Raw genomic sequence first — 13,935 nt, 5'->3', positions numbered from 1 at the left:
TATAAAATGATATGTGGTGAAAAATATGTGCCCCACTGATCTTTGATCCCTAATCTCTTAGTTCCCCTCCTTAGAGGCAGCCATTCTCACCAAGTGTTTTTAAATCCTTCCAGAGATATTCCAGGCGCGTACAAGACTACAAATAAACATTGCAACCAAATGGTAGCATTTATACACACTGTCCTGGACCTTGCTCTTTTCACAAACCAATGTGTCTTGGAGATTAGTCTATACCAGGACATACAGTTCAATCTCATTTTCACTAGTTGCTGTAGCATTTCCCATTGCAGCGACACACTGTAATTTACTAAACCAATCAATTTCTCATTGATGGATATTAAAATTATTTCCAGTCTTTGGGTACTTCTTAAATAATATTTATGTGGCATAACTAGAGCAGAGTATATGCATTTAAAAATTTGATATCACCCAACTGCCCTCCAAAGAGGTAACAATTTATACTCTAACGATATACAAGAGTGCTTGTTCTCTCTTACATACTTCGACACCAGGAGTTATCAAAAAATGCAGTAAACCCTTAATTATTTTCCTAATGAGAGTGGTAATTGAAAAGGAAGGCAGGGAGAGCATGGATAATGAAACCAGTAGAAAATACCCAAATCCCATTTCAGCCGTTAACGCTGTTCCTCTTTGTCACTCTTGCCTTTGATCCTTTTACCATGAGTTAAAGTGGCAGTTGTTTCCTTCCTGTTCCACTCCCCACATCCATAACACCTTTTGGCATGGATGTGATATGAAATAATGTGCATGAAAATGCTTTAGTGCAAAGCTCTACAAATTTAGTATAATTAGTATTTGCTTTATGCATAACAATCCTGGAACTAAATGACATTAAATTCTACCCAGCTGTAATCAGTAACACAAATTGAAGTAAAAGCCTTTGTTACAATTGAATTAAAAACCTTTGTTACAGCTTTTGACTTTAATTTTCAAGTCCAAAGTTCATCAAATATTGCAGGAACTGGTTAGTAGTGGCTTGGGACTATTTCCCAGCTAGAAAAATGTGTGTGAGCTCAGAGGTCTAGGGAACCGGTGTCAGGCAATTGAGTCTGAAATATGAAACTGAGCAGAAGGCAATAAACATTAGAACTAATTTATTGGTCCAGAGGAACCCACGGCATCTCGTATATCAGAGAGAGAACATTTTCATGTAAGTGAATTTCACACATAAAAGAAATTCTGTGCACCAAACTCTTAAAAAGTTTGAACATATATGTGAAAAACTTCCTGAAATGTTACACGTTTTCCTGTTTTCTTAAACAGAATACCCTGGATATACTCTAACGTTTCATTGCTACCTAAGGACTGACGTTCTGAAGGTCTCATTATAATATATGATGACGTCTTTCAGTTGCCACATTTTGATTTTTCTGTTTTGCCCATAAAAACAGGCTCACAGCAGTCACTTCACCCTTTGCTACTGCTGCCATGTGCAGCTCCATCCTGCAGCCCAAAAACAAAATAAATGATGCACAAAGCAACTTCCCAGTTCCATCTCCCCCAATCCCCATCAGTCCCCAAAACACACAACCCACAGCAAAGCACCATTCCAGTTTTCTGCACCTTAGGATCGTATGTACAAGCTCACATGTGGGAGGGACTTGATAAAGTTCACATGATGAAACATCTAGTACCGAGACCCTTGAGCAATATCTTCAGGAGAACCCAGCTTTGGTCCCAGGCCCCGCACTAACTAGCTAGGACTCTGGGCATGTCTCTTAAATTCTTTGGTCTTCAGTCCTCTTAGCTGTAGAATAGGTAGACCAGTCTAGATAAACTTCTTCAACTCTAAAATACAATCACCTTCTTAAAATCAGAAATCTCCCTTGTCCATAATTTCTTTTCATTCTCTCACTGGTGCATGTCAGCAATTTCACAGGGATGTTGGAAACTGAAAACTCCTGAGAAAATCAAGTTTACATCAGCTTACTACAAATTAAAACCACACAGAGATACTATTTTCACCCATCATTGTATATAGGATAAAATAAAAGTAAAGTAAAGTAAAGTAAAGTAAAGTAAAGTAAAGTAAAGTAAAGTAAAGTAAAAGATTTGACAGTATCAAGGATTGGCAAGGGTGTGGAGAAATGACTATTTTTCATACGCTGTCATTCCTCCATCCTGTCGGTATGGAAAATGCTTAGCTCGCTTGGAAAGAAATCTCATGTTAGCTACTAAAAATTTACATGCACAGAAACCATGACCCAACAATTCCACGTTTCATGTCTATTTTAGAGGAAAACTCACATGGATCCTGTGCAAAGATGCTGTTGGTAACGTTCTTTTTTATTTTTTGTATTTGAAAAAAACAAAAAAACTTAAAACAATTTTAATGACCTTCAATAAGGGATGGCCAGTTGATTGATGATATAAATTTTCATGCCCTTAAGGACCACGCCACAATCAGTTAGACCAATACAAATGTAAATCTACTCCAGGAACAGAGTTCTTCAATGCAAGCCTGGGATTCACAGTCAGAATGAACTTTATGTTTTACAGCACTTTGTCTTCGACTTCACTGGGCCCCAAGTTCATCTATTTGACAAGATCATCAAATTCTCAGTAAGTACATCATTGCTGGTGGGAGTGGGGGCAGGTGGGAGAGATTGGCATCGGGAACTCTCTAGGACAGCTCAGCCGGTTTAGGGCAGAATAGGATTCAGGACTGTGAGTGTGAGCTGGTGAGTTTGAAACCAACAGGCTAGGGCTTGAAATAACCAAGGTAGAGGAGTTTGGGAATGAAAACCTTCTCAAGAAAATGTTTGCTTTTTGGAAGCAAGTTGCAATCTTCTATCAAGCCATCACAAATTGAATTGTGTAGCTTGCTAATGTGGGAATGTGAAAAATATGCTTCAAATGACGTCTTAATGGATTGGCATTTTTGAGCTGGTTTCTTTCTATGAAACAAATGTGTTTCCCTCTTGGAGTGATAGCCACACTAATGATAATTAATCACACCTTTTCCCCTCCTCATTAGTAATAAACAGAAATTAACAACAACAAAAAAGAATCAGGAAGGTACCAAATATGTCAGGAATGCTGAATCAGAGAATGTGATTTGGAGCACAAGTTGTTACCATTTGGCTTCTTCATAGTTAGTTGCCTTTGAGTGTAGACATCCAGAACTGCCAGTGGTAGTGGTGGGGTGTTGGTTCTGCTGTATAGACCCTTCCTTAGCCCTATTGGGTGAATTCCTACTGCCACAGATCAAGACTGAAGAGTAGAGACAGAGAGCTTCCTGGTCTACCCAGGTGACTTATCCAGGTTGGCCCGCCACATGGTACACAGGAATGGGGAGGGAAAGGGCCACATGGAAGCAGTAAGAGTCCACATGAGAAGACAAATGGGGTCATTACCATCTTCACAAGGAAAGGACAGAGGCCAGTGGATGACAGACTGCATCGAACTCACCAGTTTGAGAGACCGCTGCTTCTCCCATGGAGAGGGTAACAAGGGGGTACATGCCTGAAAGTGGCGGGGTGGGGTGGGGGGTGGAAGGGTAAGTGCTGTCTTCCAATAGTTCTCAAAGGACTTTATGTGCCAACATAAGAGGTGTGGAAAATGAGGAAATGTTTTCTTAACAGTGACACCAATTCTAATGAGAGCTGTGAAGATGATAAAACTTGATTTGGAGACTTCCTTGCCTGTCTTTACCATCCACTCATCTCTATTTTAGTATTTTGTTCATATACATAGTAATACATATAACATTATATAGACGTCCTGCATGAGGCTTAGGCAATAATGAAAGTAGGATATTGACTTTCCAAGGGGCACTTGAAGAATGTGACTCTTGAAGAATGAAAAGTCATCATAAGCCAAACATCCTTCATGTTTGAATTTCAGGCATGGTGACAAAAAGATATTTCAGGACCTGGAGGATTGCCCAGGACTTTGTTATATTGCATAGCTCAGGAAACGACCTGTTTGTGAGATCGGCGTTATAGCAGGCTCCTAAAGGACTGTCTAGATTGCAGATAACAGTTAATGGCTAGACTTTTATACTGTATTATAGACAAGGTTCATGATTCTCTGTGGGCAAGTGTATTTTTAGACAGAGGATCAAAACTGGTACTACCTATTTCTGTTCCTCTAACTTGGAAGAAGAGAACACTTTGTTCTCCCCAAATGACCCTTAGGAACAGAGGCCAAAGAGTTTTAAAGGGGAAATTCCCCTTGAGAGGGACGTGTTGAATGCGAGTTTCCTGCCAGTCCCTGAACTACAAGTTAGCACGCCCAGAATAAATTCAACATGGCAGAAGAAGGGGGGGAGTGCTGTAAGCAGCTGCTATAGGGGCAGCCCGGCTGTGGCTGACTCTAGTGGTGCCAAAGACCATCTCCCCTTGACAATGGCCCCAGGCACGCAGGGTCCCCAACCCTCTGTGTGGGAGATGCCCCAGAGTTCTGGTGTTCTAATGCTTGATTGATCATGCCAGGGTTTCCTGGCATTCACACTGGGTGGATGATTTGAGAGGCCTCTTGTGTTATTTAAAGATCCGTTCAGGGCTCTGGCCTCCCGTTGTGCCCACAGGGACCCAGATGCCTTTGACCTAAGAAGAGTGGAGTCAAGCTTGTGTTCTTGCTTGGACCTTGGGGAAGCCACATTAGCAGCTGTGAGCTTGGTGTGCATGGACTTAAGTAACTCTTCTGTTCAAGCCAAGCTGTCCTTGCTTCCCCCCAGTTCTCTAACACCCTTGCAAGGGTTGGGCAAGGGAGAAAGAGTGGAAAGGAAGATGGGAAGGGCTGTTGTGTCTTCTTTCTTGAAGTCAATTGAATTTCTTATTTCTTATTGCCTCTACCAAATGGAGCTGTTAAGAAGCTACAAAATTCTCCCATTCATCCACCATTCTATCAGACCTTGATTCATTAATTCACTCAATGTTTATTGAATACCTATTATGAACAAGGACATGTGGTGGGTAGAAGAGAGTAGGAAGCTATCCTTGATTCAAGGGACTCATAAGATATTATAATTAGAAGAAAATTTAGAGGTGATCTAGTTTAACTTCCAGTTGGTGCAAGAATCTTTCTCCATCACCTCCCTGACATAGGGTTCTTGGGCATTACTTGATTATATCCAGTGATGGGGAGGTCACCACTTCTAGGAAAGCTCATTCCATTGCTGGGAAGCTCTTTTATAAAAATTGTCCTTATGGTGAACTGAAATCTCTCTTCCTGTGTAACTTGGGAACCACACGGAGAACATAGCCCCTCTTTCAGGTGGCAATGTCGCCAAGATTTGAAGACTCTTAAGTCACCATTACCCTTCCCCCACATCTCCAGTTTTGTCTTTTCTGGGTTAAAGGTTAAAGATTAAGCTCCTTCTGATTCTTCAGCTGTTTCTCATACAATGTTGTTTCTGGACCCAGGCCCAGTTCTGCCACCTTCCTTTAAAATGTCCTTATTGTGAAAGCATCAGCATTAAAATGTGCTGCTGTAACCAACCAGGCACTCTGCTGGCTTCTGACTAGACAAAATATTGAGGATGACTATCTCCCTTGTTCTGACTATTGTATGTGTTCAAAACTTCTCAAGGCAGTATGTGACGAGTTCTCTGAGAACATGTTGTGGGGGTTTAAGGGAGGCAGGGAACACTTTAAGCTGTGGGGCATCAGGGAGGGCTGCTTGGAGGAAGTGACATTTGCTCTAAGCACTGAAGGATGGGTGTTGGAGGGTAGGCTGCACAGAAGTTCATTTTGATTTAAAAAAAAGAACAAAAAACAAAAAAAACAAAACAAAAAAACCCTTTCAGACAGGCTGTTAGGCGTCCTTCAATAGACAATGAGCTGAAAACCTGCAGTGAAGAAGAGGTTCTTCTGGATGTCCTTTACAGCTTGCTTTGGGGTTTGGTGAACAAATGTCACTCTGCTCCAGATGAGAAGGCCAGACAAGGGTCAAGGCCTAGAATCCTCTTTGAGGTGTCAGGATCTTCACAGATTTACAATCAAAGAGAAATTTCGTGCTGCTGGACTCACTCCTCCATCTCTCCTCAGGTCTTTCACCACAAGCTGATAGGAAGCATACTGATTGGCTCCTTCAAAGTGGACCTGGGCACAGTGTACAACCAACCTGGTAAGAAAGCATCTCCTCCCAAGATCTCTCTTACTCTTCTCCAGTTCACCCCACCTGGAGATCAACTCATTTATTCATTCATCCATTTAACCATTCATTCTATAGCACTGAGCTCCAATTATAGAAAGTTGAGCAAGACATGGCTCTTTTCCTCAAACTGTACAATCTAATGGTAATATTATCTTATATGTCCATACTTCTGAGCAAGTTTTTATTATTATTATTCTCACAAATTCTGTCTAATTTAATGCTGTGAGACACAAGCAGGTAAGGCAGGAGAGTATAGAAGTTAAGAACATGGAAGCTGGGGGCCGGCCTGGTGGCTCAGGTGGTTGGAGCGCTGAGCTCCTAATGCCGAAGTCGCGGGTTCAGTTCCCACATGGGCCAGTGAGTTGCGCCCTTTACAGCTAAGATTGTGAACAATGGCTCTCCCTGGAGCTGGGCCTGCTGTGGGCTACTATGTGCTGCCGTGAGCAGCCGTGTGCCGCCGGCAGCCTCAGCTGGAGGGGCGGGGGGAACGCAAGGCTCGTAACACCAGCATGTGCCAGGGAGCTGTGTCCTACACAATTAGACTGAGAAACAACGGCTTGAACCTGAGTGGGGTGGGGGGGAGGCAGAAGTAGAGGGGGGGGGGGAAGAATATGGACTCTGAATACAGATTACCTGGGTTCAAATTCCACTCTGCTCTTTCCTCATTGCATAACCTTTGGCAAATGAGCTGACTTCTCCATGCCTCAGTTTCTATGTTTAAAAATGGGGATAAAACACTACCCCCTTCATAGGGTCGTTGGAGGATTAAGTTAATAAATATGCATAAGGTGCCTAGCTTGGAACCCAGCACAGAATAATGACTGCAGCATGCCATATACGGGTTTGCTATAATAAGAATTATTATCTCTGATTTATAAGAAAATGAAGCTTAGAGTAGCTAGGTAATTTTCCAAGGTCAAGAGCTAATAAGTAACAGAGCCAACAACAAAGATCTTCTCATGAAAGAGAATCACAGTGATTGCAGCTCACGTGACTGGTGGGGGACAGTCAGTGAGCACCAGTGAGTGCAGTGGGCTGGGTTTAATACATTAAGGGGTAATGGAAGCTGTTGGTGCTGGGAAGGCTCATGACCCGTAGGGAAGAAGTAGCATCTGCTTAGCTCCTTGACCACTTGCTGTCATGTAGAAATGTGTACTCTGTATTGCCAGATTTAATGATTTTTTTTAGAAAAGATAAGGCAATAGTCTAGATATTTTAAGAGATTTTGAAGTTTGGACTTACAGTGGAGGCCAAACAAAAAGATCCATGGAGCCGTAGTCACAGCCTGTGAAACAATGTGTGACTCTATACTCCATTGATGTCCTAATATGCCGCCAAAGCTAGAATCCTGTCGAGGCAATTCCACGAGGGTGAGGGCTTCCGACATACCTGTGGCTGGCTGGAGACAAAGATGGAGAAGAGGGTGGGAAGCAAAGAATAGGAGGGGAGGGAGGAAAGGGAGGCAGCTACCCCCTTGGTAGAGTGTCCGAGGCCTTGGATGTGCGAGAGAATTGGGTGGAGCAGCTGGGTCCATCTGTGCAGTATATGTGAGCTATCGTATCAGGATGTTTTTTACAGGTCATCAATTCTGTGACAAGTGGGCCCTGCTCACAGACCCTGGCGACATCAGGACTGGCACGAAGGGGTACCTGAAGTGTGATATCAGCGTGACTGGGAAAGGCGATGTCTTAAAGACCAACCCCAAGATCTCTGATGCTGAGGAACAAATAGAAAAGTGAGATAGGTCCATCCAGGGCCATGCAATGGAAAATGATATGTCCCAATTTCCATGTCTCTTTCCTTCCTTCCCTTTCCTTATGGGTCCATGAGAACAAACGGCCAAGTTCATTGCTTGTCCACCTGGGATTCTGCATCAAGATGAGTCTTATCAAAGGTGTGACTATCCTTTGGGAGGTCAGCTTCTAGAATAAGAAAAAGCTGTCTTCCTATAATAACCCATAATAGACAAGCTATTGCTGAGGTCATCTGATTTATTTGAATTTAGTTGATTTTTCTGTGGATTATAATTTCAACGACTGATTTGTTAAATGGGAAGACTTAGTACACCTTTTTTAGGTGCAGAGTGGGAGACAGTGTTTATTCTGTAATTCCAGGACCTGAACGAGTTTGCAGTCACTCTTATTGTACCCTTAGCTGTCATTTACACCAGGAAGAAAGCTCATTTTAAGAACGAATCCTAATCTTTTCAGATTTATCTTATATATCAGGACCCTTCTTTCTGCTTCCAAATTGCTTCTAGCTTTTCTCTCTTCTTTCAAGTCAGGGCGTTGTTTTTTATTTTTTGTTTTTGTCCCCCTCTAAGGAACCTTTTGATCCCTCAGGGGTTTCCATCAGAGAGACCCTGGGCCAGATTCTATGTGAGACTCTACAAAGCGGAAGGGTTGCCCAAAATGAACTCCAGCATCATGGCAAATGTCACCAAAGCATTTGTGGGTGACAGTAAGGACCTCGTGGATCCCTTCGTGGAGGTCTCCTTCGCCGGACAGATGGTGAGGAACCATTGTCACCAACAATGGCAGACCTGAGCCAGAACCCAGCTCTTTCCCCAACATATTTCTAGTTAAATGAAATTAAGTTAAAATCAAAATTAGGTAGTGCCTTGAGAGAGAAAGCTTGCCACAAAGAGGCACTGCGGCACCTGGCAGGGAAAAAGGGGAGGGTTAGCCACTCACTGACCCCCCGGCAATCACAGAGAGAAGCCACGGGGAATCACAGGCAGACAGGACCCAGGCAGACAGGCCTCCTTCCTCATCTCTGGCTGCTTCTCAGAGCTGTTTCCCTGTAAAATTACCTCCCCCCTCCCAGGTAGTCCTTGTCTTGTGGAAGCCTACACATTCTTGTTCCTGCTCACGAACCATTGGACGTACCAGGGCTTGGGCACATGGTTGGAGCTTAACCCTGGGTGGCCGGACTTTGAAGCTTCCGCTGACATGCATGTTGTCTCTACCCTTAAAATATAGGTATATCCTATCCTCTCCACCTGGCAGGGTGAACCCTGAGTATTTTTGAGTTAGACCACGTTGGCGGTTAGATTAGGGCATCACCTACATTTTATGACAAGGAACCTGAGGTCCAGACTGGGGAAGTGATTTGCACGAAGTCTTACTTTTACAAAACATGAGCTCAGGGCCGAACTCTGTCTGCTGCTTTCTTGGAGATGCATGGAACAGCTGTTCATTGCACAGCTGTTAGTTTCACCCCAATCCCAGTATGACGAGGAGAACTTCCCGAGGCAGGACGATGACTCATTCACCTTTGTCCCCGATGCCTGGTGTGGTGTCTGGCGCAGAGTAGGCCATCAGTGATGCTCACTGGGTGTCACTGATTCTCACAAGTGTGAGGTGGAAGCAGGTTCATGATTTTTAGCAACGAACTTTGTATTTCCAGCTCGTTTAAAGAGTTTTCTTGGGTCCAGTCAAGGGCCCCTTTCATTTCTTTCCATGACTCCCATCCTCCTGGCTTCATTTTTAGGGGCGAACCACAGTGCAGAAGAACTGTGCCGATCCTGTGTGGCATGAGCAGGTGGTCTTCAAGGAAATGTTCCCTCCATTGTGTCGGAGGGTGAAAATCCAGGTGTGGGATGAAGGCAGCATGAATGATGTAGCACTTGCCACCCACTTCATCGACCTGAAGAAAATCTCCAATGAGCAGGATGGAGATAAAGGTGAAGCCTATGTCTGACTTGGAATAGGGTCTCCAAATGACTGAGTTAGAGCCCTCATTTTTGAAAGGAGAGGCTTGGAGTGGGCGCTATGTCAGGTCCCTTCCATGCTCTGTGCATTCTGGGATTTGGCTGGGTTCAGGGCAGTGGACGGAGCTAGGCTCTGGGAGCCAGGAGGCTTGGTCCTGGTCCCATGTCTATCATGAATGTCACTGTGTGTCTTTGAGACAGGCATTCCTTCTCGTGGAGGCTTAGGTTTCTGAATTGAAAAATGAAGCATTTAGATTTGACCAGAATGGGCAAACTCTAGTCCACGGGCCACATCTGACCTGCCACATATTTATGCGTGGCTCACAAGCTACAAATGGTGTTGACATGTTTAAATGATCCTCCAAAATTGTGCCCCCAACTCACGGATGGGAGCACGAGAGCATGAGTCATGCAGGGAGTGCAGCTGACTGTACTCGGAGAACCCGGGGCGGGGGGAGTGGAGCGTCTTAGCGGATCCACTGAGTCCGTCAAAGAGCTCCCACCCAGGAGAAAGGCCCCGATTTGCAAAATCTAAATTAGTGGGTGACAGCTCTCTAAATATGCCAACAAATCCTCCCTCCTTTAAATCCCAAGGCAATTTTTCTCTGCACTACAAATTTGTGCTAATTGATGTATATATTTGGGCATATATGTGTGTGAAGGTGTATAGATACACATGCGTATGTACTGTAAGTTTGGCGTTAACAGAGATTGAAATGTGTGCTTTTTTGTGTCCTTAACCAAGTGACACTATTGAAAGATCTTGATAACTATTATTTAACCCTTCATACTACGGAAGTCTTTGCCACAGGATTGCTTTGTGCAGAAAGAGCCCTCTGCCCACCCACAGGATTTCTCAACTAGATGGACTCGAGTTTTACCCACAGCTTTTCAGGAACCTCTTGATGGAGTTCAGGCAGATGTGTAACAGCATTTAAAAAGGAGACATCAGGGGCCATAACATCTTTCTATTCCTTGTAACACAATACTTCTGCTTCTTAAAATTTACTCAAAGGAAGGATACAACCTGATTCACAGGGTGGGTGGTGGCAGGGAGAGGAAACATTTAGGCATAAAATTATTGGTAACAGTAAAACATAGGGAAACAGCTACTTGTCAACAGTGGGGGAACTATTAAGCAAATTATGATAAATATATTAAGAGTAATGGCTAATAGTCTTGCGTGAAGAGCCTGTGTGAAGCACTTAATAGATATTATCTATTTTAATCCTGTGAAGTGAGAGAGGCACTATTAGCGTCTCCATTTCACAGATGAGGAAACTGAGGCACAGGGAAGTTATAAAACCTGCCCACGGTCACACAGCTTGAAAATGGCAGAGGTGAGATAGAGACTTGAACCCAGGCAATTAAGCATCAGGATGGCCATGTTTCACTTCCTGGCAAAACAGGACATTCTGTTGCCAAAGAGATGTTTACATAGATGCCGTGTATTTTCTCAGACGCTACGTATTAAGAAAGGAAAGTACTTATGCTAACAGTAAGTTAAAATCACCAGGTCTTCTCAGTTCTACATTTCGAACATATCTCAGAACATTGACTTTTCTCACTCTCCATTACCATCACCTTAGAAGCCACCGGTGTCTTCAGTTTTGGTGGTGACGTGGTCCCCGTACCTATTTGCCCACGTCCATTCTTACAACCATTGACACAGCAGCCAGAGCCGTCTTAAAACGCCCTTCTGGCTATGTCATATCTTTACTAAAATCCCTCTAAAATCTTCCCATCTTTTCTAGGATAAAGACCAAAATCCTTGTCAAGGCTCCCAAGGCCCGCCCATCTTTGCAAACTCTTCTCACACAGTTTGCTCTCTGGACTCCAGCCACACTGGCTTTCTCTTTCAGCTCCTCTATCTCCAAGCTCCTTTCTGACTGCCATGGGCTGTTCCCTCTGCCCAGAACTCTCTCTCCTCTGTCTGTCTGTCTGTCTGTCTGTCTGTCTGTCTCTCTCTCTCTCTGGCTAACTCCTCTCCACATCACATCAGCCTATTATTTGTTCTTGCAGAGCAGGTATACCTCCTTTATAGCATCTATAATGTAAATATTTATTTGTTTAATGTTTGTATTTGTTTTATTTTCCACTGGGCTCAATATATAGTGTCTAGTATGGTGCCTGATACATATTAGGAGTCAATAAACTTTTGGTGAATGAATGAATAGACAAAGATGCACAGCGGCACATAGTATTAATACAACTATGAACAGATGTAAACATCTGCATGGAAGAAAGGCTAGAAATAAAATACAACAAAATGGTAATTATGGCTGTCTTTTGGTGATGGGATATCCTGCAAATATTTTCTCTTGGCTTTTCTGTATATTCGACATTTCTAAAGGAACGTGCACAACTTGCATAAAGCAAAAAATAATCAATTTGTAAGCATAACAAGGCAACTAAAGCTTGGGATCTTTCTAGGCTTTCTACCTACCTTCGGACCCGCCTGGATTAACTTGTACGGCTCACCCAGGAACCACAGTGTGATGGACGACTACCAGGAAATGAATGAAGGCTTTGGAGAAGGCGTGTCATTCAGGGGCAGAATCTTGGTAGAAATTGCTGTGGAAATCCTCTCGGGAGGAGCACAGGAGTCTAAATTTTCCAAGGCGCTCAAGGACCTCAAGTTGTCTTCGAAGGACAAAGACTCCAAATCTTCTAAAGGCTCAAGTAAAGACAAGGGTGATAAAACAGACGATGGAAAACCCCAGCAGGCTTCAGACAAAACCAACTCAACAGAGGTCGAGGTGGAACCGTTTGATGTACCCCCAGAGGTAGGTCTGAGCACTGCTCCACTGCACCTGTGAGGTGAGCCCGGAGCCGAGAGAGCACCTGCCACAGGCTCCCAAAGATTCACAAAGGCCTGCACAGGTCTCACTCTCCCTGCAAAAGGTGTGTTGGCTCAGCCCCATTTTCTGGGGTGGATCCTCTACCCCTTTCTGAGCACCTCACAGCCATCTGCCCATGATAAATTCCTTCAGCACGCCCCACCCCCCGCCCCAACACGATTCCCATGGAAACCAAGGTAAAAGACAGATAAAAGTGCTCTAGGGAACCTGGTGGGAGTGTGTGGTGGGGCGATCAACGGAACTACATCTGTGGCCCATTTTGTTTAGTTTTGTTATTAGCTTAGCATATGCTCTGGATGTGAGGTAATGTGGGATGAAGGACGAACAGGAGAAAGAGTGGATGACAAGTGGGGGCATAAGACACTGAGAAACCTGTTCCCCGGCCCCAAGCCTGTGGGGAATCACAACAAGTGAATGCTTATCTTTGCTTATTACTGAATGTAAAGCATATTAGCATTTTCCAGCCTAGTTTTATTATGGGAAAGAGATCAAGTCTCCAAGATAAATACAAACTGTGAATATCCTCTCAACTGTTTAGCAATAGTACTTTGCATTTAAGCAAATGAAAAAAAATTCCTGTTTTGTTAGTAGCAGAGGTGGGTGGATTCCAGCTCTCACCTTGGATGAGTCTGCCTCTGGGAGTGTGTTTCTATGGTCAGACAGGCAATCATCTCAGGTGGGGAAGGAAGGTGATGGCTGGTCTCCCAGAGCTGTCCATTCCTAGGGGAGACTAGACAGACTGAAGGATTGTAGCGTGTGGGTCACCTTAGCCTTGGAATGGCCGTTTGTTTTTACTGCTGAGATCTAATAAATCTTAAGAAACAGAGTTGGGGAGAGGTTGGAGCACAGGGTTGGAAACGTTGGGGGTTGGTTCTATTCATGGCTCTGATACTAACACCATGTTTCAGTTTGCTCATCAATAAAATCGGGTAGTAATATTACTTCTGTCATAGGCATTTCTGGGGGATAAATGAGTGAATGCCTGTAAAATGGTCAGCAGAGCTGTCAGCACATACATGGTAGGCAGGCAACACATTACTGTTGTTATTACTGAAATTACTGGGGTTTACTCCCATCACCAGTGGGTAGCTCTTCAGAGCTCTTCCCTCAGTTGTTTGTGACTTACTTTGGGTATTTTAGCAACCACCCCAGCTCTCCACTCTGAACTTGTATGTTGGGAAATATTCTCTGGAAATGTGTATGTTAGTTTGTTGTTAGAATTGCCATGGCCTTGGTGTG

The 13,935-nt window shown here is 43.8% G+C and overlaps 1 protein-coding gene across 4 annotated transcripts in view; it reads left to right on the top strand.

Moving 5' to 3' along the window:
* Nucleotides 1-13,935, top strand: part of FER1L6 (fer-1 like family member 6) — a 132,986-nt gene that overhangs the window by 41,076 nt on the left and 77,975 nt on the right. For 3 of the 4 annotated variants that reach the window (XM_074316372.1, XM_074316371.1, XM_019720433.2), the window contains 6 exons: nt 2,521-2,583; nt 6,015-6,093; nt 7,702-7,858; nt 8,447-8,633; nt 9,616-9,808; nt 12,269-12,621. In XM_074316372.1, the coding sequence (XP_074172473.1) occupies nt 2,521-2,583; nt 6,015-6,093; nt 7,702-7,858; nt 8,447-8,633; nt 9,616-9,808; nt 12,269-12,621 (1,032 nt within the window). Of the gene's footprint in view, nt 1-2,520; nt 2,584-3,013; nt 3,479-6,014; nt 6,094-7,701; nt 7,859-8,446; nt 8,634-9,615; nt 9,809-12,268; nt 12,622-13,935 lie in introns of those variants that run through there. The other variant, XM_074316373.1, reaches the window with a different exon arrangement.

Source organism: Rhinolophus sinicus, linkage group LG12 (assembly GCF_036562045.2).
Source record: "Rhinolophus sinicus isolate RSC01 linkage group LG12, ASM3656204v1, whole genome shotgun sequence".
Lineage (NCBI taxonomy): Eukaryota > Metazoa > Chordata > Mammalia > Chiroptera > Rhinolophidae > Rhinolophus > Rhinolophus sinicus.
This window is presented reverse-complemented; position numbering and strand designations above follow the sequence as displayed.